Source organism: Mytilus galloprovincialis, chromosome 2, assembly GCF_965363235.1.
Source record: "Mytilus galloprovincialis chromosome 2, xbMytGall1.hap1.1, whole genome shotgun sequence".
Classification (NCBI taxonomy): Eukaryota; Metazoa; Mollusca; class Bivalvia; order Mytilida; family Mytilidae; genus Mytilus; species Mytilus galloprovincialis.
This window is the reverse complement of record NC_134839.1, coordinates 96,040,372-96,063,016: the sequence shown is the minus strand read 5'-3', so window position 1 is coordinate 96,063,016 and position 22,645 is coordinate 96,040,372. Positions and strand designations below refer to the sequence as shown.

At 31.6% G+C, this 22,645-nt stretch overlaps 2 protein-coding genes across 4 annotated transcripts in view; one reads left to right on the top strand and one right to left on the bottom strand.

Moving 5' to 3' along the window:
- LOC143064986 (PMS1 protein homolog 1-like) overlaps window positions 1-5,830 on the bottom strand; it is a 32,682-nt gene extending 26,852 nt beyond the window's left edge. For both annotated transcript variants that reach the window (XM_076238240.1, XM_076238241.1), the window contains exon 1: window positions 5,559-5,830. In XM_076238240.1, the coding sequence (XP_076094355.1) occupies window positions 5,559-5,699 (141 nt within the window). In that variant the 5' untranslated portion in view covers window positions 5,700-5,830. The remainder of the gene's footprint in view (window positions 1-5,558) is intronic.
- LOC143064987 (ORM1-like protein 1) lies at window positions 5,812-22,350 on the top strand. Of its 2 annotated transcripts, none has more exons than XM_076238242.1 (4): window positions 5,812-5,925; window positions 14,299-14,482; window positions 17,202-17,353; window positions 18,628-22,350. In XM_076238242.1, the coding sequence occupies exons 2-4, from the start codon at window positions 14,309-14,311 to the stop codon at window positions 18,761-18,763; spliced, it is 462 nt and encodes a 153-aa protein (XP_076094357.1). In that variant the 5' UTR covers window positions 5,812-5,925; window positions 14,299-14,308; the 3' UTR covers window positions 18,764-22,350. The 2 variants fall into 2 exon arrangements, with proteins under 2 accessions (XP_076094357.1, XP_076094358.1); XM_076238243.1 differs by lacking the exon at window positions 5,812-5,925 and adding an exon at window positions 12,383-12,441.
- Window positions 22,351-22,645: the final 295 nt, after the last annotated feature.

The window sequence follows — 22,645 nt, the reverse complement described above, 5'->3', positions numbered from 1 at the left end:
AAGAAGAATTAAAGTTTGAAAGACTGAATTTTTCCTGTAGGCGGATAATTTCAAACAAATTTGACAAGAAAAAGGCCTAATACAAGGTATCTTAACAATCAAAGAGCAGATTGCTCTGAGGGATACGATTGCCATTGTTTTCATTGACACATGTATACATGTAGCTGGATAATATTATTTTCAAAACTAATTCAACTGCACATGTAAAATGTAATTTACGTAATCTGAATGGTTACAAAATAGCCAATCCCGGTTAAAAGTGTATGAACAATGTACTTACGCCTATTGTGTTTTATTTTTGTACTATCAATTCCAAGTTTACTTTCCACAGCAGTCACTGAGACTCAGAGTGGGAGAAGTATTTCACTTCGTATCTTATCTGATAATACTTTAATAATCTACATCTGCCACGGTATTTTCTATCCAATAGACAAGGAACATTAGCTACAAATTGTTCATTGTGTTTTCAAACTATATACATTTCACTAACTAAAAGAGGTATTGAGTGAAAGTAACGTATATCATGTATATATTCATCATTAAACACCATTTAAATGCATTTAAATAAGTTGGCACGAGTTAGCAGTGGTACGAGTTTGCATTGGTACGAGGTTTTTTTTAGTGGTACAAGTTGACGTTGGTACGAGTTTACAATGGTACGGGATAACTATAATTCACCCCATTCCTAACTCTTTAAATATTTAATTTCCTTTGGGTCAGTGATCATGACTCCTTTCCGTACACATTTCTCGGTTTAAATTGCGATTGTTTTTAATATAATACGACGTTTATCGACAGAACGAGTTAATTTTTCTCAACGTGTTGTTTTGATTCAGAATTCACAGAAGTGACTTCCGGAAGGGAGACAACTCGAAACGATAATATGGAAGACTCCATTTCGCCTGAAGGGGTGTTGAAGTTAAACCATTACGATGTGGACTACATTTATTTTAATTTAAATGATGCATATGATTTAAAATTATATGCAACAGCAATAACCCTCAATAGCAGACATACACAGAAAGGATCCCATGAGCATGATGAGTTATAAATTAATCAATTGAGTGGGGAATCCAGAGCAACCATTTAATCTAATACCCCTTGAAGTCAAGAAAACTATATGCATGCGCATAGGGTGCTATAAACAGTTTCGTATAAAAAACTAGGGGTTATTCCCCAGCTAAAAATAGACATGGAGGGAAGTCCCTTTTTATCAACATAATTGGTGAAAAAGTATCATGTTTTTTGTATTTGGTTGTAAAGATATGTCAATTAACTTCAATTAAAGCAGGTTGAATGATTAAACTAATTTAAACAATTAGATTAAATATACATGTTTTGAGGGGAGACAACACTGTAAACAGTCTGTTTTTTTGGCAGTGAAAATTGAAAACTTATTTGCAGCCGCTGTAGCTCTTTTCGAAGCAGGCGAACGTACCCTGAAGCATGAATTTTTTAAAAGACCAGGTAAAAATCTATGAAATTCATACAATTTTGATTATGAAAAATGTGCAGGTATCATGTCTTCAGGGGTGTGCACATGACCTGATTTCAGGTTTTTTAAGCTTAAATCAGGCAATGTTTTTCCCAGTTTCTCTGGAAAAAACTTTTTTATACCATTAAAAGTACACTTTTTTTTTATTCCATTATAAACTAGAGAACATTCTGATTCCAGTGATATCTAGTTTTATACAAGTATCTTTATTAATCAGTCCACCACTAAGGGTCACTTATACATGGTCCCTCAAAATATGACCTCATAGAAAATCAAAGAGCAGATTGCTCTGAGGGATACAATTGCTGTTGTTTCATTGACACATGTATACATGTAGCTGGATAATATTATTTTCAAAACTAATTCAACTGCACATGTAAAATAGTTACAAAATAGCCAATCCCGGATAAAAGTGTATGAACAATGTAATTAGGCCTATTGTGTTTTATTTTTGTACTATTAATTCCAAGTTTACTTTCCACAGCAGTCACTGAGACTCAAGAGTGAGAGAAGGTATTTCACTTCGTATCTTATCACCTATTTTCCTACGTTAATATAATACACTTTATTGACAGAACGAGCTAATACTCGACGTATTGTTTTGATTTAGAATTCACAGAAGTTACTTCAGGAAGGGAGACAACTCGAAACGATGATATGGAAGACTCCATTTCGCCGCCTGAAGGGGTGTTCTACGATGTGGACTATTTATTTTAATTTAAATGATGCATATGATTTAAAATTATGCAACAACAATAACCTTCAATAGCAGACATACATAGAAAAGATCCCATGAGTTAAAAATTAATTAATTGAGTGGGGAATCCAGAGCAATCATTCAATCGAAAACCCCTTGAAGTCAAGAAAACTATACGCATGCACATAATTTCCGAAACAAACCGTGGAGCAAGAACATATATTAAATGTTTATTAAATGACCTAGATGGTTCTCTATTTCTTTATGGAAGTACAATCTCAAATATCAGTTTCATAACGGTTACATATAAGAAAAACTCCACTTCATATCATATCGTCCTTGGGAGAGTGTAGAGTTAATGCCAAAAGATAATAAAGTTCTGGTCCAAACATGCAGTATGAGAAGAACAAAAGAACAAGTGAATCTGCAAGCTACTGCTCACTAATGATACCCAGACCGATAAAACTACAAGCTTTACAGGAAGTTGTTAAGGGATGAATCTAATCAAAGAGCAGATTGCTCTGAGGGATACAATTACCGTTGTTTCATTGACACATGTATACATGTAGCTGTATAATATTATTTTCAAAACTAATTCAACTGCACATGTAAAATAGTTACAAAATAGCCAATCCCGGATAAAAGTGTATGAACAATGTAATTAGGCCTATTGTGTTTTATTTTTGTACTATCAATTCCAAGTTTACTTTCCACAGCAGCAGAGACATGTATTTATATGTCTCTGACAGCAGTCACTGAGACTCAGAGTGAGAGAAGGTATCTTATCACCTATTTTCCTACGTTAATTCTAGGAGGAACCCCATTTCTAACTCTTTAAATATTTAATTTCCTTTGGGTCAGTGATCATGACTCCTTTCCGTACACATTCCTCGGTTTAAATTGCAATCGTTTTTAATATAATACGACGTTTATTGACAGAAAGATTCAGAATTCATGGAAGTGTCTTCCGGAAGGGAGACAACTTGAAACGATAATATGGAAGACTCCATTTCGCCTGAAGGTGTGTTCTACGATGCGGATTACATTAATTTTGACAACAATAACTCTCAATAGCAGACATACATAGAAAAGATCCCATGAGTTATAAATTAGTTAATTGAGTGGGGAATCCAGAGCAACCATTGAATCTATAAACCCCTTGAAGTCAAGAAACAATACGCATGCGCATAATTCCAAAACAAACCCTTGAGCAAGAACGTATATTAAATGTTTATTAAACGACCTAGATGGTTCTCTATTTCTTTATGGAAGTACAATCTCAAATATCAGTTTCATAACGGTTACATATAAGAAAAACTCCACTTCAGTTCTTATATGACAGAAATAGATTCATCGGAATTCAGAGAACTCTCGCATTTTATCAAAACTGGAAATTCCCTTTGTGTTTCTAAATTTATAAAAACACTAAATATAAATACAGCTTAATTCTGATTTTCCGTGTTGTTAAAAACACGCATATAAGTCAAGGGAATTATCAAACATGAAGATTATGAAAAGAACATTATAGGAAAGTTGTTAAAGTTCAATCCCTTTGTTTGTTTTTACCTTTTAAAGCAAGACAATCATAAGAATCTGAGATGTTCCTTAATGTTTAGAATAAAACGATTGACGTGAGGGCAATGCTCTGAGCCACCGGTATAAGTCTACAGATTGCTTGAAAGCAATCGTATCCCAAAAACTGTTGCTTGCACCCATAATTACCTAAACAAACCCTGTAGTAAGAACGTATATTAAACCTAGATGGTTCTCTATTTTTTTTATGGAAGTACAATATCAAATATCAGTTTAATAACAGTGACATACAAGTAAAACTCCACTTCATTGACAGAAATAGATTTATCGGAATTCAGAGAACTCTCGCATTTTTATCACAACTGGGGAATTCCCTCTGACGTGTTTCTAAATTTATAAAAACACTAAATATAAATACTGCTTAATAATTCTGATTTTCCGTGTTGTTAAAAACATGTATATCAGTCAAGGGAAATATCAAACATGAAGATTATGAAAAAAACATTATAAGAAAGTTGTTTAAGTTCAATCCCTTTGTTTGTTTTTACCTTTTTAAACCAAGACAATCATAAGAATCTGAGATGGTCCTTAATGTTTAGAATAAAACAGTTGACGTGAGGGCATTGTCCTGCGCCAATGGTATAAGTCTACAGATTGCTTGAAAGCAATTGTATCCCAAAAACAATTTTTTAAAGTTATAGTTTTAAATCAAATTTGCCACGATTCATTCCTTAGTCAAGTTTTTTTTATGCAACTTCTGTTGAATACTTTTTCTTTCTAGTGTAAACCATTCATGATATAAAGATATAATACTTATTAATTGCTTCTTTAATTTATGTATTCACTCAAGCTTTATTTTCAGTGGTTTTGGATATTTTTAATTTTCTTTTTCTGTTCTGCATTTTTTTTAAAATATTTTCATACACTAGTTTGCACAGAGCTTTTTTTTTACAAATTCATCGAATTTTTATTCTTTTAATGAACATTTACATTTAATCAAATAGTTTCTAAATTTTATCATATTTTCTTTTACAGGGCCTAACTACAGTTTTATTCCTTCAGTGTGCATCTAATTTGCAATGTTTATAATGTATTATTATCCAATACCGGTAAATACAATTTAAAAATATTATTTGCCCTTCTTTTCACCGAACTCACAAAATCCCTGCATTACTGATAAATCCCTGTATATTTTACGTTTTATTCCAGATCTTATGACATTTCTGTATAAAACCAAATGCAGGGACCCGTAGCCTACAAATGCCAATTTGACTACTCGTCCCCCCATGCTGGGTTGCATAAACCGCCAATATATTTAACATTTTCTTTGGTGTCTTTAATTTTAATCTATTGTTGAATACTGTACCCAAGTCATTTTTTTCAGAGACAATATGCCAATTTGACTACTCATCCCCCCATGCTGGGTTGCATAAACCGCCAATATATATTTAACATTTTCTTTGGTGTCTTTAATTTTAATCTATTGTCATGATTGTTGAATACTGTACCCAAGTCATTTTTTTCAGAGACAATATTAAGTGCCTGTGGACATTACCATTTACTTAGGGTTAACATACAGAAGGGAGAGCACCCACGGCAAACACTTACTACCATCACAGCTATTAGTCGTGTAAAGTTAGCAGTTTGAACGAGAATCAGTGGAAAGGACCTCTATTCAGTCTTGATAAAAAAGTATTTTAGATAATGTTACATGACGTCATGGTGGGAATTTGAGTAATAGTAATCTCAGGGGGAATACTTATTTTATTTGTGACTTTTATGACTAATTTATGTCTGAAGTAAAACTTTAGTACACAGTCACAGAGCACTAACCAGTCTAATATCAATTGTTGATGCACCAGCATCCAGTGCATTTTCTATCAACTCCTTTACAACACTAAATACTGAAGTGATCACTTGAGTGCCCCCTAACAACCGAATTGTTGAAGGATTTAGAGCTGCTAAAGTCGACATTTCCCGCGGATTCTTCTTATAGAAAACAATTTCGGTCTTAAAGATTTTTCGTCTGACACAACGATAAATTCCGAGGCTTAGGTCAATTATTTCCGCATGCGTTGATTGATATATTGTACATGTATTTCCGGTAACAATATTGTCATTAGACTTAGTGTACAAGGTGGCATAAAACAATAATTTTCAGCTTCTAAGGATTTGGTTTATGTTTGCCATGGTTAATTGAGTAAGTCACCCAATCTTTTTTTAAAGGCTTTAATTTTTAGTGTTTCTTTTTTAAATGAAATCAATAGACAATACTGACTCATTATTCATGTGTTGGACCACTCATTTGACTCATGGCAGAATCCTGAGGGAAGAAAATCAAAGAAGAACACAATGCCTTTTGTTCTTCTTTTAATATTTTTAAATTACAACTGAAAACTGAATCCTTTCATTTGTTTTCTGCATGATAGAAGAAAAAAAGCTTGTTATGAAAATACCCTTCACATATATATTTTTTACGACTAAACAAGGATTTGTATTTTGTCACTAGTCTATACAAATTCTTGTACTAAATAATGACTGCCTCTTCAAATTTATATTGCTGTCATAAGGACATATAATTTAGTAACCCAAATCTTCATTTAGTCACGGACATATTAATATGAAGCAAGTGTTACCTCATTATCCCTTTCCTCCATTGACATTTTTTTTTACACATACCTGATTTGCATAGGATTTTTTCAATTAAAAAAAAATCATCAGGTTTAAAGTATCAATGCATTGCGAAAAGGAATATTTCATCAATGAAATTCCAGTCAGATATTCTCTTGAATATCCTTTTTAGCTCACCTGGCCCAAAGGGCCAAGTGAGCTTTTCTCATCACTTGGCGTCCGTCGTCGTCGTCTGTCGTCGTTAACTTTTACAAAAATCTTCTCCTCTGAAACTACTGGGTCAAATTAAACCAAACTTGGCCACAATCATCCTTGGGGTATCTAGTTTAAAAAATGTGTGGCGTGACCCAGCCAACCATCCAAGATGGCCGCCATGGCTAAAAATAGAACATAGGGGTAAAATGCAGTTTTTGGCTTATAACTCAAAAACCAAAGCATTTAGAGCAAATCTGACAGAAGTAAAATTGATTATCAGGTCAAGATCTATCTGCCCTGAAATTTTCAGATGAATCGGACAACCTGTTGTTGGGTTGCTGCCCCTGAATTGGTAATTTTAAGGAAATTTTGCTGTTTTTGGTTATTATCTTGAATATTATTATAGATAGAGATAAACTGTAAACAGCAATAATGTTCAGCAAAGTAAGATTTACAAATAAGTCAACATGACTGAAATGGTCAGTTGACCCCTTTAGGAGTTATTGCCCTTTATATTCAATTTTTAACCATTATTCGTAAATCTTAGTTATCTTTTACAAAAATCTTCTCTTCTGAAACTACTGGGCCAAGTTCATTATAGATAGAGATAATTGTAAGCAGCAAGAATGTTCAGTAAAGTAAGATTTACAAACACATCACCATCACCAAAACACAATTTTGTCATGAATCCATCTGCGTCCTTTGTTTAATATTCACATAGACCAAGGTGAGCGACACAGGATCTTTAGAGCCTCTAGTTATATTAGATACAAATTTTATTAGGTCTGATAAAGATTTTTCCTAGATAAGACGTTTCAACTGAGGCTCTACACAAGCGTCAAAAGGCGTCATTATGGAGTGAAGGGGGTGCATCAAAAAGCGTCATTATGGAGGAAAGGGTTAAAGGACTATGTTTTATACGTCATATGTCTATGAAATCATATTATACATGTTTTTTCAATGGAATTTGTGACGTCACAACAGCCCTCAATTTAATTTACTGAAATGTTCGCCTGGGCGACTTTAAAAGCTGATCGGCGACTAAACATTCATAACTGGTCGCCATATGGGCTATAGAAATTGAAGACCTGGCTACTGTAATTTTTCCGAAATTTTGTCCTGTTGCCGTATTTTAGCACAGCCTCAGTCACAACTTTGACTATTACAAAGAAAACCTGATTGGCATTTATAGCTTGTGTTTATTGAAAGCACATGGTTGAGCCTTATTTGGACTTTGTCAATAAACAGATGAAACAAAGTTTGGCAACAATTTTGTAACTTGTTCTCATTGTTTCAATCAAATACCAGCTACTATTTGGCAAACAATTTCAGGTGTTCACTTGACCAATGGGGAATCACCATTGCTTCTGCACAAGATGAGAATTATACTAGACTGGGGCTTCAGACTACCACTTAATGTAGCAATTGTTTTAAAGCATGTACAATGTAATAAAATTAAATAATCATGTGGTTATTTTACAGTTGATTTATACAAACTATTTTTTACCCTCGACAGCATAAAAATACAAAACGAAAAATTACTACACTTATTTCACAAGGGTTTTTTTTAGCTAGAAAGAAAATGTAGGCCACCTGAAATTATTTCTTGACCACTGAAATTTTGAGTTGGCCACTAAATTTTCATGTCTGGTGGCCAGTTGGCAACTTCATTTCAGAAGCTACTTTGAGGGCTGCACAATGTGGCATGCAAATTTGATGAGGTCAGACTTAATTCATTAATAATAATTCCAACTTTACTTGAAGTCAACCAGATACATGAAATTTATTTTCACTCAGACCAGGGCAAGAATATTTATTTTCTGCTTGTCCCTAATTATGGGGACACAAACACTACCGCATCCCTAGTCCAAATATTTATGACGTCTTGAAAGGTTATTTTAATAAATTTTTTCTGTGATGCCTTCCTATGCATCATAATGCTGAAGTCGAACTTTTTCGTCTTGACTTTGAGAGAGAATTCTGAGGGGAACTTTAAACCCAAGTTTGGCATAAAATCTTCATTGCCTTTTTGAAATTTTTGCATAGTTTAAAAGTCTTACCTTTTTTAGCTCACCTGACCTAAAAGGTCAAGTGAGCTTTTCTCATCACTTGGCGTCCGTCGTCTGTCGTCCGGCGTCCGTCGTCCGTCGTCTGTAAACTTTTACAAAAACCTTCTCCTCTGAAACTACTGGGCCAAATTTATCCAAACTTGGACACAATCATCCTTGGGGTATCTAGTTTAAAAAATGTGTCCGATGACCTGGCCATCCAACCAAGATGGCCGCCATGGCTAAAAATAGAACACAAGGGTAAAATGTATATTTTGGCTTATATCTTTGAAGCCAAAGCATTTAGAGCAAATCTGACGGAGTTAAACCTTAAGGAGTTATTGCCCTTTGTAGTAAATTTTTAACAACTTTTCGTCATTTTTTGTAACTTGTACAAAAATCTTCTTCTCTGAAACTACTTGGCCACAATTATTATTGTGGTTTTTAGTTTAAAAAATGTGTCCGATGACCCCGCCTACCAATCAAAATGGCCGACATGGCTAAAATTAGAACATAGTGGTAAAATGCAGTTTTTGCTTTATATGTTTGAAACTAAGACATTTAGGGCAAATCTTTCAAGATTTAAATGTCCACCAGAATAAGATCTATCCCCTCACAAATTTTCAGATGAATCTGACAACCCGTTGTTGGGTTGCTGCCCTAAAATTGGTAATTTTAAGGAAATTTTGCAGTTTTTGGTTATTATCTTGAATACTATTATAGATAGAGATAAACTGTAAACAGCAATAATGTTCAGCAAAGTAAGATCAACAAATAAATCAACATGATCAAAATTGTTAGAGGACCCCTTAAGGAGTTATTGCCCTTTATAGTCAATATTGAACAACTTTTCGTCTTTTTTGTAACTTGTACAAAAATCTTCTTTTCTAAAACTATGGGCCAAATTTAACCAAACTTGGCCACAATCATTACTAAGGTATCTATTTAAAAAAAGTGTCAAATGACCCCGCCTACCAACCAAGGTGGCCGACATCAGTAAATACAGTAACAGGTGAGCGCCACAGGCTCTTGAGAGCCTCTAGTTGTGCTTGTGATTCATAATATTTCCAAAAATATCCAAAAGAAATTATCCAATTGAAATAGATACAATTCCATTTGAGGTGAGCAGATATTTATTTTGATTTCAAAATGGTTTCCCAAAATTTCCAAAATATATTACTTCCAAAGAGTTTAAAATATCAACCTTAGTAATATTTGATTGACCCCAAATTTCTATACGTTCGATTTATTTTATAGATCTGGAAAACCAGCCTGCCTACATGTAATTGGACCGATGTTTGATATTTTATTTAAAACTAGTTTATGTTATTGCTACAATCATAAAAATATATATAATTTCAGTCTGTTGATTTTATGAACTAGAATGAAATTATTTTCTTCTGAATTGTCTGCCCATAGATGCCGTTTAGGTTAAGTGTTTTGTGTGATTTGGTGGTTAAATCATTCGGCACGACAGGTTCTACTCCATAGGTCACATTAATTTTTACATCCATCATGTCCATGCTACTTGATCTTTTGTATCATGCATTAAGAGATTGATTGATTTACAAATGATTGTGTGTATTAAAATACTAGTATATATATGATGCCTTTTTGTTCTGATTCGTAATTTGTATGCAATAAATATTATTAAATGGTTGTTATTAAACTAGCCCTCGGCTCTGTCGTATGGTATTGCACTTTACTCTTTTTTAGCTCACCTGGCCCAAAGTGAGCTTTTCTCATCACTTTGCGTCCGTCATTGTTAACTTTTACAAAAATCTTCTCCTCTGAAACAACTGGGTCAAATTAAACCAAACTTGGCCACAATCATCATTGGGGTATCTAGTTTAAAAAATGTGTCCGGTGACCCAGCCAACCAACCAAGATGGCCACCATGGCTAAAAATAGAACATAGGGGTAAAATGTAGCTTTTGGCTTATATCTCTGAAACCAAAGCATTTAGAGCAAATCTGACAGGGTTATAATTGTTTATCCAGCCAAGATCTATCTGCCCTGAAATTTTCAGATGAATCGGAGAACCGGTAGTTTGGTTGCTGTCCCTAAATTGGTAATTTTATGGAAATTTTGCTGTTTTTGGTTATTATCTTGAATATTATTATAGAAAGAGGTAAACTGTGAACAGCAATAATGTTCAACAAAGTAAGATCTACAAATAAGTCAACGTGATCAAAATGGTCAATTGACCCCTTAAGGAGTTATTGCCCTTTATAGTCAATTTTTAACAATTTTTCGTAAATTTTTATAATCTTTTACAAAAATCTTCTCCTCTGAAACTGCTAAGGCAAATTTAACCAAACTTGTCCACAATCATCATTAGGGTATGTAGTTTAAAAATGTGTCTCTTGACCCGCCAGCCTGTCAGGGCTAAAAATAGAACATAGGGGTGAAATATAGATTTTGGCTTATAACTCTGAAACCAAAGCATTTAGAGCAAATCTGACCTGGTAAAAATTGTTTATCCAGTCAAGATCTATCTGCCCTGAAATTTTCAGATGAATTGGAAATCATGTTGTTGGGTTGCTACCCCTTAGGCCAGCATTAAAAATATCTTTGTTTCCCCTCCCCGACTGAGGTTATCAGGGTATGGGTAGGTAGGTAGGCAAATTATTTTTTTTTTTTTTTTCTTGATATAATTTTTCTATATTGAATTTTTACAAAATTCAACAGGTAAGATAAGTCAAGAAAAGTGGGGTATTCATAGTACACCCCAGTTTTCTGGTGTTAAAAACAGTATACAGGGACCTCCTTTTTCATATTTATTTTATGGTATGAAATCTACAAAAGCACACATTCTTCATGTGATAACAATGTTTAATGAAAATAAGTGTTAAATTAGTTAAAAATCAAGCTTATGTCAAGTCTAATTTGATGCATAACTCACAACAAAACAATTCCTGTGTTAACTAATTCATACCTTGATCATCAATTTTGAGATGACAAAATGATATGTTAATGACTTGCCAGTTGGGAATTCAAATTTAATGAATAAAAATTTTCAATAGAAGTGAAAATAATTCAGTTTAATATGTTCAGTTGCACTTGGATCATGCAGCTTGGTCAATTAATTCCTAAACAAAAGATTTGTATGTTTTTTCAAGTTCTAGAAAAAACAAGGCTTCAATTATATGTTTTGTTGTTCCTAAAATACTTTAAGTATTTACAAATTCAACTGATGCAGTTATAACGTAAAACGTGCCCTTTTGTAAATTTCATGCCATAAATGGAAAAATAAAACACAATTAAACTGGTCTTGTTTACACCAGAAATCAGGGAGCTTCCCTGAAAGCAGGGAATTCACGTATCCAACATTTTCTGACTTGTGCCCAACCTGTTCAAAGTAGAAGACAAAGAAGATTGATTTCAAAAGCACAATTCAGATCATTTTTACTCAAAGATTTTATCCTTTAAACAGGAACAGAGGTAAAAGACAAAGCCAATCAAGGTGCACTCAGTTAGTTTCATGTTATGTTTTTGGAATGGGGAAATAAATCAACTCTTGATCATTGTTGATAAAGCATGTACCGGTATCATGCATGTGTATTTATGTCTCCAGTGATGTTATAGCTATGCTTTGTCGACAGTCGGTATTAAAGGAAATAAATACATGTTGTATAGAGAAGTCATAGAATTAGTACTACCAAGGTCTTCTTAAGTATATCTATTTATAATAGAAGTCATATAAACAACTGTTGTTAACTTTATAAATAGAAATATCAATCATATGACCCATCCAAGTGTTTATGTAGTGTACAGGAGGTATCATTGAAGTATGTGTACTTCCATACAAGGAAGTCCTCAGGCAAATAACATCAGATTTGGTTTGTATTTTACCATGTTTACATTTTACATTATCAAAAAAAAGTTATCAATAGGTATGTGTATGGTCCAAATACTCATATGGTCTGGAACATACCTATAATAATTAGTCTCATCCAAAGTTCTTAAGAGTAAAAATGCTTGCATGTAGCATTTATATTCATTTGCATGAATTTTACAGTCAATAAAAATCTGTAGGCAGGAGATTCCAGGCATTATTGAGTATGATTTTCCAGTACTAGTTTTATTAATGAACTTTTACCATGTTTACTGTAATTGAGTCCGGTATGGTGACTTATAATGTCCTAGTTCAACATAGATGTTAAAAAATTTCTTTGATATACTGGAATGCTGAGACTTCTAGAAGACTTGAAGGACTATAAGGGCACTAAAATTCATAGAGGTTTTTGAAGTAAGGAGAACAAAGAGATCATATAATTATATGCTTAATGCTTATAATTTTTCAAAATAATTTCAATGCCATATACAGCCTTTTTGTACTTAGGTAGTAAACAGTGTACCTCAATCAATCAAAATAGGATTAATAAAGTCAAATAAAATCCATTTGTGTATCAAGGTGATGAAAAGTAAGGATCAGTAAATCAAAATAGAATTAAAAAAGTCAAATAAAATCCATTTGTGTGTCAAGGTGATCAAAAGTAAGGATCAGTAAATCAAAATAGGATTATGAAAGTCAAATAAAATCCATAGTTATTCTACAAAGATCAGAAAAGATTGATGTTTAACTTTGATCATACAAATACATACATGTACATATCATGTTTTTCAAATAATACTTTAAAGAAATAAAAAAATAACAAAGGAAAACAAGGGGTTATATATAATAGCTGTATACTCCTGTAGCCTTTCCTGGCAGGATATTTTGAATAAAATTACTAAGTTATGTAAGTACAAATTACTATCATTTGATCAAGTTAATGAAAAGAAAATTATTTTAAAAATCGTTGTCAAAGGATACTTGTGAAGAATTTTTATTAATGATCAATAGTTCTGAAATATTGGTTTAATATTACAACTTATTGATTCTAGGTATATTAGGATAGGTTGCAGTAAAGAAAATGATTAGTAATCAAAACCACCTTTATATTGAATCTTGCATACTCAAGTTATCAATTTTATTGAAAATCGTTTTTGCTGATAATTTTTTTTTTTTTTTTATGTTTCTAAGTTTAGATAAAGAGATAATTCCATGCTGTTGTGAAGATATTGATCATGTTGATGATTCCTTTTAACCACCTTGCTGTGTCATAGACCATAAAACTTATTTACATGTAGACACTTAAGTATATATACCTGTGAAATTGTCTTTAAAATTTTGTCAGGTTATAAACTTGATATCGAAGGAGAATTATAATTTTTATTATAGGAAAACTATAATTTTTATTATACATGTAGTAGTAGAAATGCATTATTTTTACTTTGTATTGTAAGTTGGCATTAAGAATTAATAGAAATTGTGATCCTTCTTTTCTTTGTATTGTAAGTTGGCATTAAGAATTAATGTAAAATGTTGATTTATTTATTAACTTTGTATTCCAAATTGACATTATATGCATCAGTAGAAATTGTAAGTATATTGAGCTTTGTTTTTGATGTATATTGCTAATTCTATCAATATCAATGTCAATTTCATGGTATATAATTTGTAGCATTAATTTTGTAAATGTCATACATGTTTTACAGAGGTTTTAATTATGTAATGATATGATCTTACTTCCTGTTTTGTAACAAGATTTATACTGGTACATCAGGAGGTAAGAGTACTTGTACATCTTAATTTGATGTTTTTTCTATATAAATATATCTGTTAAATTAAATTTTGTTTGTTTTCATTTCAGATAAACAATCATGAATATAGGAACAGCAACAAGTGAAGAAAATCCCACACATGTGTACTTTGGTACTCGTGGGTTCTGGATAACATACACTATAATCGTGTTGTTCTGTCATTTCTTATTATTGAGTATGCCGTTCTTCTCAACAGCTCTGGCATGGACAGTCACATGTTTATTCCACAGTGCAGTAAGTTATGACAAATTTTATTTATGTATACTACTTCAATTTATCCCCTCTTTTTTTATTTTGTAAATTATTCAATATTGTATAAACTGGAACTGAATTTACTGTCACACAAGTCTTGCTCGGTTAAAAACCATGTTTATGCTCAAACTGCCTGTCCTAAGTCAGTGTTCCAAGTATGATTTCCATGTTTAAAAAGGATGAAAATGTTTCAATAGACATGTATATTCAATTTAGAGATGGATACAAATACCAACCAATTATCCACTGATCAACCATATAATTTGCCTCAAGCACAATTGTTGTGATGTTGAAATAACTGGCAGTGAATTCAACAGTTGAATTCATTGAGCCAGTTATAAATAAGTAGACAATTATATCAGATAACTAGTGTACATACTTTTATACCCCTATATGTATTCTTATGCGAACGAATAGTCACACAGTTTGTTCTGTGGGAAACTATTTTAAATGCTAAATACCCTCCAACACTGATGGTAAATATGGTAATGAGAAATATAAGAGTTAGCAAACAAAATTATCAATCAGAAGTAGAAATCTTTTATTATATACTGTGAATGAAATGCATTGTGTAAATAGAAATCTTCTTTGATGAATTAATATTTGATAGTCTGTACCAATTTGCAGATTTATAATCATATTGCACAGTGAAAAATAAACAAAATTTTATAATTACTGGTATACAAACATTCTAAGTTTTTAACTGCATGTGTTCAGATATCAATGAGGCAAAACATATGTATAATCAATACTCTATTTAAACTAAAATGAAGAAGTTTAAAAGATGATTGAACTACATTCTTATGTCAAACGTGTTTCATCTATCAGAGGTTGTTTCAATTGACCTAGTTTAATAATAAATAGCAGTTATTGCGTGTGAATGATGATTTTGACCTTTTTTGCATTTTTGACACTTACTATAGTAGAGAGAGAGAGAATTTTTAAAGAAGATCTATGCAAATACAAAATCTACAAAAAAGTCAAGTTACCAAAATGATATTTTGCATAAATTATAGCAGACAGATAAAATCTTCAAGTAGTAGAATAAGAAATGATCGGCAACATAAAATCTACAATTAACTTGGATATATGGAAATTTGCAATTTAATGGAGTTATTACCCTTGAATGAGGTTTGTCCCCCATGCAACACCTTACAGGGGACATAGAAATACTGTCCGGCCTTGTTAGCGCTCTCATGTGTACAAAATAGAAGAAAGGGGTAACATTCAGTTACTGGATTGTGTAGCAACAATTAAATCCATTAGAGCAAAACTGACTGGGATAAAACGGTCAAAAGGTCAAGATCTATTAAGGTAGCTAGATAATTTTCAGACAAATCAGACTCCCCAACTTCAGTATATCCACTGAAATAAAAATTTCTCAGTTATTGGTTATTATCTTGAAAGCTGTTATATATATAAGTAGATAGTTAAACAAGAAAAATCTTCATTCTACCTAATAGTATGACAAATCTCTTCACAGTGAAATCTAGATTTGTTGTTCTGAAACAAATGCACTTTAGGAGGCTGGAGGGTACAAAAATTACAGAAAAAATTTAAACTTTTTTTTTCATTACAAATTTTATTTATTATTTTATCAGTTGTTACTTTTAGTTTATCATATGGTACAAAAATTATCCAAAACAAGGAATTTGTAGATGGCCTCAAATGACTTTTAACATTTATATATCATTGAAAAAGTTCCAAATTATCTCCCTTTGGTGCAAAAATGCCATTTTTTTGCATTAATTTTGAAATATCTTTTTTCACTCACCGGTGACCTATATTTTTTATTATTTTTTTCAAATATGCTGTACACTTAGCTATTGTAAAATTTGAGCGATTTCTGTAATTTATTTCTATTTTATTTCGATATTATCTCTATTTCTCCTATTAGTTCAACTGAAAAAAAGAACTTTTTCTAAAATGTATGCTTCTTTCAAAGGCAGATTATGAGCTTAAATGAATGGGGACCCCAATTTTTTATTTTATTTTTCTATTAAGTATATGATAAATTACATTTATAGAAAAATATAGCGAAATCCTATATTAAAAAAAAAAAGATTTATACCGGTGAACCCCCTTAATGTGGTTCGCTACTCAGTTTTAAGATAACAAGCTTTTCATAACACTAGTATATATTGCTAGGGGAGTATTAAATGAACCAAAAGAGCAAAAAAAAAAAATAAAGGTCAATGTGCTTGTTTTCAAGATAATAGCCATTGAATTTTGGCGAGAAAAATATTCTCTCTTGACTTTTCTTAGCTTTATCATTGACAAGTTTAAGTTCTCAAAAACTATTAAAAAATAACAAAGATTTTGTAAGACTTTTACAAATGGCTTATAACTATACATGCAAATGATTTATAAAAGAAAAATGGGAGTCAATGGGCAACTTTTTAAGGCATTTAAATGGATAAAACCAGAGGATTCCAAAAAATATGACAAAAATTCCAAAACATGACTAGCAAACATCCATAATGTTCAGTGTGAGCCAAGGCTCTGTGTTGAAGCTGTACTTTGACCTATAATAGTTTACATTTACAAATTTTGACTTGGATGGAGAGTTGTATCATTGGCACTCATACCACATGTTCTTATTTTTTATTAAGATTTGGGGTAGCTCTCTTAGAGAAAAAAGAGTTGATCTGAAGTTTCATGATCACAGTTGTTGTCAAAGAATTTTACCATATTTTTTCAGTTTACTTATATAATGTTGCACAATACAAAAGGAACCCCATTTGGCACCCCAGAACAGGGGAAAGCAAGATCACAGACAACCTGGGAACAGATTGATTGTGGACAACAGTTTACACCAACAAGAAAATTTTTAACTATTGTGCCTATAGTTTTGTAAGTATTGATGCTAATATCAGTTATAAATACTTTTTGATCAGATTAGATACAGTTGTGTTTGAAGCAGAAACACGTTTAGAATGAAGCCTTGTGCCTTGACAAGTCAACGATTAACCACAAGGGGCTGCAGCCCTAGGACCCAGGCCAGTAAAATTGTTGTCAGGGCCTGTATCAATTACCAAGATTTTAATGAAATAAATTTCTCTAATTATATCCCTGCTTAACCCCTGCTTTTAAAAAGTGTGGTATACTGTTTTACCTCTGTCTGTCTGTTGTCCGTCCCTCCTTCCATACGTCCGTCAGTCGTACCGTCAATCTATCCCATTAATATTTTTTCTCAGGAACTACATCATAAGGATTTCTGAAATTTAGTTTCAGGTTTTATATAAGTCTGATATATTGTGTGAGGCATTTTCAAGTTCATCACTCAACAAATTCCTGTTTACCGAACACTTGAATCATTTTACACATGATAGCCAAATTGAAAATTTTGTCACATTTTTCTCAGGAACTACAAAACTAGGATTTCTGAAATTTTGTTTCAGGGTTTATAAGTCAGCTATACCGTGTGATGCGTTTTCAGATTCATCACTCAAAAACTTCCTGTTAATCAAAATATTTGTAAGGGGTATCATCAGTGAGCAGTAGCTCACACTTTCACTTTTTCTTAATCGCTTCATCCTTATCCTGACCTGTTGATTATTTTTATTTAACAACGTGTGGTTCGTTTGATCTCAGTTTGATCTCAGTTCTTCATTGGTCAAAATTTGATTATGGAGTCAAATTTTCTTGCTTTCATCTGAAATTCCTATTTTGATGTCATGTAACAAGGCGGCCATGCCTGGTAACGTTGCATTGAAAGATTGAAAATCTTTTTGCAGGTCATTCGAAAAAAAGGATCGATGAAAATAGTCTGCATATCGTCTAAAAATCATTAGCAAAACAGATTCCTGGTGCAATATGATATTTATCCATCCTCTACAGTTAAATTTTAATTATTTAAAACGCTCAAGCCTCACATTTTAGATTTGAAAAATTGAACTGTCTTGAGTTATAATAATGTACCGTAACAGTATCACACTCGATGCAGTGCTAGAATCTATATTTATTGAAATAAAGTTTAAAATGTTTTAAGTCAATGTTGACTACTTTTTCAGAATGAGATAGAATGATATGAATCAATTAAAGCTGTTAATCACCATTATGTGTGTAATTGTCAAGTTTGTTATCTTGCAGAAATGATAATAACTTTATTCAAATGATATTTTCAGATTTTTTCTTGCAAGTTTCTATACCAAGTATGACACAGTACATTTTATCTTCAATCTTGGAGCCCTTGGATTAGGAGTTATACCAAAACTCCCACAGTTACATGGTGTGAGAATATTTGGAATTAACAAGTGGTAAACAACCAATCAGAATGCTTATAACAAGTGGTGGACATTTCAATTGAGCAAGACATACTTCTGATGTTTGCTTTTATCAATTTGTAAAACAAGTTCTGAATATTTATTTGATAGTGCTTTGGTCGCCTTAAGAAATGTTAAACTTTAAGACCTTTTAAATTAATTGATCTTTGTATTTGTATAGATCATATTTGGTATTTTATGAATGTAAGTTTATAGGAATGATTGTTTTTGTATGAAAATGTGATGTTGAAAATTATGAATGTTTCATAGACCAGAATGATATTTTGTTGTATAATGTAGCAGAAATGCATTGTAAAGGGAAAAAGCTTGAGGGATTTGTGAAATATTTTCCATTTGTGATAAACTTTTCAATTTCTTTGGAGGATATTAGTATTATGGTATTATAAGAAGGAAATGCCAGATAAGATCTCTAGCTTCATATCAGATATTGGTACAGATAAAATGTATATGTCCAAATCCTCTTGTTGATTGGTTCATTTAGTACAACTGTTGAACATTATCAGTCATGAACTGTGTATTGTTATATTAATAGAAATGATTTAGATGTAGGTGCTTTAATGTAAATATTTAATATTTATAGGTACTTGTAGTACTGACCGATAACAATCAAGGCAAAGACACTTTCAAGGGACTATTTCTCATGCACAAAACAGTGTTCTAGCTAGTAAATAATCGTAGAGGTGCCAAGTTTGGAAATGAGTGCGTTAGTTTGGGTTTGTTGTCTAAAAAGGGACAACTAGATCACATTTTGAGATAAAATATTGGAAGAATAAAATCAGGTTTAATTAGTTTTCTCAATATTTAGTACATATATTATGGGATTGTAAAAAGCTTTTTTAGTATTGGTAATTCAAAGATAATTTTTGCATTGAACATATTTATATATTATTCAAAAAACAATAATGCCTATGACAGGACTATGAGGAGTATTAAGGACAGAGGTGACCTGTGTCCCTTAATTTCGGCTAGCTAGGACACTGCTCCTAATGCACTTACCAAAACATGTACTAATATGAATGAACTCTTTTCATGATAAAAAAGATGACAATTACATTTTTAGGTTAGTGAAAACTACATTTACTGTCTTTAATTAGCAGTTGTTATCTAATAGCCCGTGTCTATGTGTGTTGTCGTTTGTTTTTGTTGCACTTCAGTGTTTCTGTTGTTCAGTTGTTTTCCTCTTATAGTTGAACATAATACAGTGATATGTTTTTTATATCTTTGGTCTTTAATAGATATTTGTCTCATTAACACCAAATCTTTGTATTTTTATCATACTGATAAGATAGGCACATGAATATCTTATGGGTTTATCATTTTTTTTCTTTATCTCAACTGTCCTTTTTGAATCTCAATTAAGTTAAAAGGATTGTTTTCAATTAAGATTAGTTAAAAAGAAGTACCTAAACTATATAGTACAACATTTACGATAGACAACTAAAAGTCCTTTATAGTTAGATATGAAAACATTTAATGAGGGCACCTGTTTTTATGTGTCAATTCTCTGTCTTCCAGATCAAATGAATCCATATATGGGTCTCTACCCTAAAGATGTATACAAATTGTTGTTTGCTATCTTTCCTAAGATAATTAATTTGGCTTAGTTGGGGAATAACTAGTAAAACCAAATGAATCTTTGAGGTCCTCTCTGTCATTACCATTGGTTTTGGGTTAAATGCCTTCCTCTTTTATATTATTTACAGTTGTCTCCCTTTGTATTTTACAAATGTTAATGTAGACTGGTGAGAAAATCTATGAAATTCAATGAGAGTCTCTGTAAAACATTTATGATGGTAGTTTGATTCATGAGAATATTTAATGTTCATTTCAACTGAAACTTTGTTGGTTACTTCTAGTTCAATAGAAATATTCAGGGCTGTAATAAACTAGAGGCATTATTTTACCCTGTTCGAAAAATATGGCTATTAAAAAGTTTGACAAAACAGTAGTTGAATAAATCGAACTGGGCCTTCAATTGCATAGTGATTCTCAAGCATTGAATGAATACAAATACTGTATTTTAATATTAAGCTGTCTCATTAATATGTAACAATGTTGTTGAATTGGTTTTATTTTTAATGACAAAACATGAATGTAAATCAGATCGTTATAGTCTTTAATATCATCATGAAAGTGTAAATGAATTTAACATCTAGCATTTTAACCAGATATTATATTTATACATCTATAAATGGTATAATGAAGCTTTATCTTATTATTATTAGGTTGGTTTTGTATTAGAATGTAGTTATAAATGTAAATACACGAAATATATAAAAACACCATGCTTATTTTTCTTATATTTGAGGTATTAGAAAATTTCTGACATTTTATTGAAAAAATCTATCACCATTTTGATATGTTTTTTATGACTTTCAATTAACCAATTTTACAGTTGTCTGCATTTGACTTTTAGCAAGTGCAGGGATTAGTTCTCACATATTATTATCAGCAATGTCAACTATTGCTATAGCAACTATCACAAATAAGATTATTTACATACGAGACAGTGTGTTTTGTAGGTTATTGGGCATCACTCCACTTAAAACACTGTTGATTAGCAATTGGTATCTCATTTTCATGTGTTCCTCAAATTATGTGAAATAGCTTTAAGTTTTAAGCTAACTCCGTTAACGAATTTTTGAGCTTTAACCATTATATAGTTTCCACAAAAATCTGTCATGCAGTCATAAATTGTACAACCAAATATTGTTTGGAGATTATCCATTACCATCATATCAACATGGCTTCTATAACAATAGATAGAAGTTCTAATAAATGGGGTGAAAAAATAAAAAAAATATAAAATATAGATTTAACTTTTTGCTGTTTTTTATTTTTACAAAATTTACATCGAATGACCTGACTTAATGTAATTTTCAGCAATTGTTAACTTTTTCCATACCAATAGAATGTTTTTTTCCTTAATAAATAAACACAAATAAATATATAATGTTACAACTCTGATATTTTTTTATTAAATATAATTATTTACAAATATAAAGATTCACTGAGCTGTTCCTTAAAAGGAATAATTAATAAATTGCTTTTACCTTTGTGATGTCATTTACCAGTTTGTGTACTAGTTAAGGTAAAGAGATACCGGTATGCATTTTGATAACAAGAAGGTATAGAAATTAGAGAATATAGAATACTTTTAAAATCAATAACTTGGTCTGGGATTTGTTTTAAATTTGTTATTAATGAATTTGGACAAATGTTTAAGTTTTATTTTTCCTTTGCTCAACTTTGTAACTAGCATCTGATGCTTTTAAAGATATAAATAATAATGCTTTAAATCTAGATATATTCTAGAATGAGTATGGCTCAAAAAGATCTGTTTACACCAGTTGGGATACACTTTTTAAAAGTAGATAATATCTAGAATATATAAACTAGGACTGTTGAAGCACTGCAATGCAACTTGTATTCAAACATTTAAGAACTGACCATAATATTTGTATATATTGTAAGAATAGTATTGTGCTAATTAGATGTGGAATCATCTTGAAATTGTCATAGAAATCATGTGAAGTTTGTTTATAGTAAATATAAATGAGGTAACTTGTCATATTTTTAATGCCATACAAAATATATACAAGAACCAAACAAACAATGCCCCTGCAACAGAGTGACATATTAGTTAACCCTTGCAAGTCCATCTATCTGTCTGCACATCAATCCACATATAATCTTGATGGTGTTTTATGCCCCCACCTCTAGGTGAAGGGCATTAAGTGTTTCCCTTGTAAGTCCTGTCCTCTTCTAATCTGTCATGTACATCTCCAAATTGGTTTCCATTCTCTAATATTGCAACAACCAAATGTTATAAAACTGAAATACAATACCAAAAAAAAAT